This window comes from Fulmarus glacialis, unplaced genomic scaffold, assembly GCF_000690835.1.
Source record: "Fulmarus glacialis isolate BGI_N327 unplaced genomic scaffold, ASM69083v1 scaffold1770, whole genome shotgun sequence".
Classification (NCBI taxonomy): domain Eukaryota; kingdom Metazoa; phylum Chordata; class Aves; order Procellariiformes; family Procellariidae; genus Fulmarus; species Fulmarus glacialis.
In genome coordinates this window covers 40,276-44,367 of record NW_009188149.1, presented here as the reverse complement: position 1 = coordinate 44,367, position 4,092 = coordinate 40,276, and the positions used below count along the sequence as shown (strand labels likewise).

Sequence of the window (4,092 nt, the reverse complement as noted above, 5' to 3'; positions counted from 1 at the left end):
CTTCGCTGTTTTTCTCTGATCACCAGCTCAGCTGACGAATTCAGAGCAAAGACTCCTGATGTTTCTGTTACAATAAGCTTTGCTTTGTTTGGGGACATGATTATATTATCCTAAAATTTCTTCAGAAGGACAGAATATTTTGGATATTTATTTTTCATTCAGCATCCCAGTTCAATTCGACCCTCCTGTAGCTAAAATGCGTGTGAATTGGATTACAATATTGTGCTTATTCTAATTGCGGGAAACTGATGTAATTGGACATTTTGTCTGGACTTTACTAACCAGTTTGACCTTTTCCAGAAAGCCAAGGATATGTAGCTAGGGAGATGCAGTCTCTCTGTGGAGTGCCCATACAACATGCTGTGCGGAACGCCCGGTGCATTTTTTTTCTTGGTCAGTACAGAAAAGATGAGCAGTCAGAATGAGAATGACACTCAGAAAGGAAGAGTCCTCAGCATCACCATGGAGAAGCTCACAGTACAAGACACTGGGGAGTACTGGTGTGCTCCTAATGATGACTCTCACCTCTTCCACATAAAGGAAATTAAGCTGGCTGTTTTCATAGGTGAGTGTCTCTTTTTTTTTAAATTGGAGAAACTCCTTTCTCCTCATTTTCCTTGCAGAAAATTCCTTCATTTCCCAGGCTTTCTGCCCCACCTGCTTCACCCATTCTCTGCTCTCTGTACTCCGCAGTTCATTTTACCTACTAGGCTGCTCCTGACTCCTGGTTCTCTCACCCTATCATCTCCAGTTCCTGAATCATACTGGGGAACCAAACGGACATGCAGAGCCAGGAAGCTGTGTTTAGCTGTCCATTTTCACAGTGAGCCAAGAGCCAGTCGTGTCAGGAGCTGCTTTGAATGGATTATTTCAATATTTGCATTGTTTCCCCTGTACTTAACATCACTTCAGTTGTGCCTGTGGAGACATTACTGTGTAATGTGCAAAAGCCAAATGGTTCTGGTTTGGTTTCTCCAGCTGGCCACTCTAGGCTAGGCACCAAACAGCACGGCCCATGAGAGGGTCCATGCAGACACAGCCCTGGACATATTGCCACCCTGGCTTTGAGGAGACTTTCCAGCAAGGGACTGGGCAGAGGGCATCTTGGGAGCCCAGAGAGAAGGGCTAGCCCAGGGCAAAGGTCCTGCTCTATCTCCATGGCTCGGGACAGCCCAGCCCAAGGAGTCCCCCACTGCCACTAGCATGAGGGCAGAGTGTAACGATGGCCAGGCGAGAGCAGCAAAGGGCCTTTGCCATCAGGACAAGCCAATCTCTGCTCTCAGCCACTTCCCCAAATGCACCCTGGAATTATTTTAATATCAGTCTCGTTGCAAAACGCGGTGAAGGATTTCCGAGGGAAAGCAACACCTCAGGCACTTCCTCCAACAGCGTCACTGTGATGCGAGAGGGCTCACAAGGCAGACACTTTTGAACGGGACACATTGGGCAGCCCCCAGCAATGCCCCTTCCCTGGGCTTGAGGACAGCCATGGAGCTGAGAGTCCTCCTCCTGCTGCCGCTCTACTTCCCAGGTAAGAGAAGAGCTGGGCATGCCTCCGGCTTGCCACACACCCAGGGGGAGTGGGACACCCTTCCCCACCTCCTGCTGCCTGTGGAGCTTCACAGTGGGGGGGAACTGAACACCAGCTGGACTCTGAGCTGGGCAACTCGCGGCAACTCGTGGGGAGGGAAGGGGCAGCCCTAGTTCCCACCATTGCTCCATTTAGGCTTGAAAGTCCAACACCTCTAGTGCCCGCCTGTCTGTGGGTTTTAAATCAAAGATACTGGGTTTTAAATCACAGTTGCAGTCCCAGCTCAAATCTCAACACTGCCCACCAGAAATCAACCTTCCCATTTCCAAGCAGGTGAATTTAGCAGGGGGGAATGGATCTCATTTTTCAGAGTTTCTCCAGCCACAATGCCCATGGAGGAAGTCAGAGGCAGAGTTTCCCCATGCCCGTTGGGAGGCTGTGGGCAGCCCTGCATCAGCTCCCCTCTCCTTCACCACATCTGACATTTACAGGTCTCCAAACCCAAACATCTGATTCTGAGGAGAGCCGATCAGAAGGAAGCACTCTGTATATCCAGTGTCCTTACACAGCACAGACTAAGTACCAGCAGCAGAAAGCCTGGCTCCGCCTGAGAGATAACCAATGGGTGGTCTTAGTGAAGACGACCAACCCAACAGAATACTCATACGCAGCCCGGGCCACAGAGGGGAAGGTTACAATAGAGGACAACCCCGTGCATAGGACTGTGTCCATTACCATGATTAACCTCCAGGCAGAGGACTCAGGCACATACTCTTGTGCTTACCTTTCCTACAGTGACTGGTATCTTCCAGCAAAGATAATCTCACTGAATGTTTTCAAGGGTGAGTACCTTTTTCTCCATACAAACTGAAATCTTATCGGAAAGCAACATCATTCCTTCCCCCGCTCCGTCCCCCTTCTCCCACACAGCTGAGCGGCTGCCCTGGACCCCCACAGCCCCCTACCCTCCCCAGCCTTGCTCCCCACCTTCCCTGCTCACACAAGCACGGTGTGAAAAAGCCCCTGCAGACCTAGCTGGCCCTGCAGGCTCTTGGCTCCCTCTTGTCCTGCCCTACCTCACCCCTGCCCTGACTGACGGGCCATCCATGAAGGAGTTGCCCCAGGGCAGAGTTTGGCCCAGGCGCCCAGCTCAGGCTGGGTGGTGGATGCCCGTGTGCCCACTGCTCGCTGGTCAGTGACCACATGTGCTGTTTTGAAGAGTTGCACAAGTGGGAGTTGGACAGTCTCTCTGGGCAGTGCCCGTACAGCACCCACTCGTACACCACAGAGACAAAAGCCTGGTGTCAAAAAGAACGTCAGACTGGTTGTAGAGTTGTGGTGAGGGCAGATTACACTTCAACATGGCATAACAGCAAAGCTCTGGAAGACAGAACATTGATCCAGGATGACACTCAGCAGAGGACTGTCACCATCACCATGCAGAAGCTGCAGGCCCAAGACACAGGCGTGTACTGGTGTGCTCTCTACAGAAGTCTCACCCGGATAATGGAGGTCAGGCTCTCTGTGTCCAAAAGTGAGTACCTACTGGCAGCCAAGTGTGCCTGTTGGCAGATTTCAGCCCCACCTCCCCTGCTTGTTCTCCCTCCCGTCCTGCGCCACACCACGGAGAAGCCCAGCGCTGCCGCCGCACAGCTGACACCCATCTCTCCCTGCCTGCCTGTCTCTCTGGCGGACACACTGGCAGCTGCCCCTTGGGCCTGTGGAGCCAAAGCTCAGGCCTGGCCCTTCATGCTCTGTCTGCTCCCAGCTGAGACTGAGGGGAGGTTCCCGTGAGCTCCCGTAAATGGGGCCGCTCTTCACAACTGCTTCCCACAGGGCTGAGCCAGGGGCTCCAGGAGCAGCTTCCCCAGCTCAGCACTCGGCTGGCCCACGCTGGGCACTGCTGGAGACCTCCCCCACTGCCAGGCATTGCTCTTGCTCTGGCCCCACAGCTGCCAGCTCTCCCTGGTCCTTGCCTCCCAGACCCTACGGGCTGAGCGCCTGTGAGCATGCAGTCCCTGGGGGAACTAGAGGAAGGGGACAGGACCCCACCCAATTTGTGACTCACCTCTGCACAAGTAATCTGGCTCCTGTCCCCTTCTGCTCCTCAGGTCTGGAGGTAGAAGGACACCCAGGGAGCGTTCAGCCCACAGCATGTATTCCAGTGATGGGGAAGGGGTGCCATTGTGCCTGCTTTGGGATCTCATCAAACATGCTGTGTGTTTTCCAGGGACCCAACAATACACAGCCAAGGAGTCAGGCAACGTGTCTGTCTGGTGTCCATACAGCGCCCCTGACTATGGGGCGATGAGCAAAGCCTGGTGCAAAGAGGGAACTAGGAAAGCATGTACTGTACTGGTCAACACGAATTGGAAGCCTCGAGGGTACCTCAGGACACCTCAGCAAGGCAGAGTCATGATCCAGGACGACACTCAGCAGGGGATTGTCACCATCACCATGGAGAGGCTGCAGGTACAGGACTCCGGCGTGTACTGGTGCGCACTTTATGAACATGCTCATCTTTTCCGAATGGTGGAGGTTACGCTCAGTATTTCTTGAGT

General features: G+C 53.4%; 1 protein-coding gene across 1 annotated transcript in view; it reads left to right on the top strand.

Moving 5' to 3' along the window:
• Positions 1–408: 408 nt before the first annotated feature.
• TREM1 (triggering receptor expressed on myeloid cells 1) overlaps positions 409–4,092 on the top strand; it is a 6,873-nt gene continuing 3,189 nt past the window's right edge. The window contains exons 1-4 of the mRNA XM_009577377.1: positions 409–565; positions 2,023–2,373; positions 2,751–3,065; positions 3,762–4,079. Of these exons, the coding sequence (XP_009575672.1) occupies positions 409–565; positions 2,023–2,373; positions 2,751–3,065; positions 3,762–4,079 (1,141 nt within the window). The remainder of the gene's footprint in view (positions 566–2,022; positions 2,374–2,750; positions 3,066–3,761; positions 4,080–4,092) is intronic.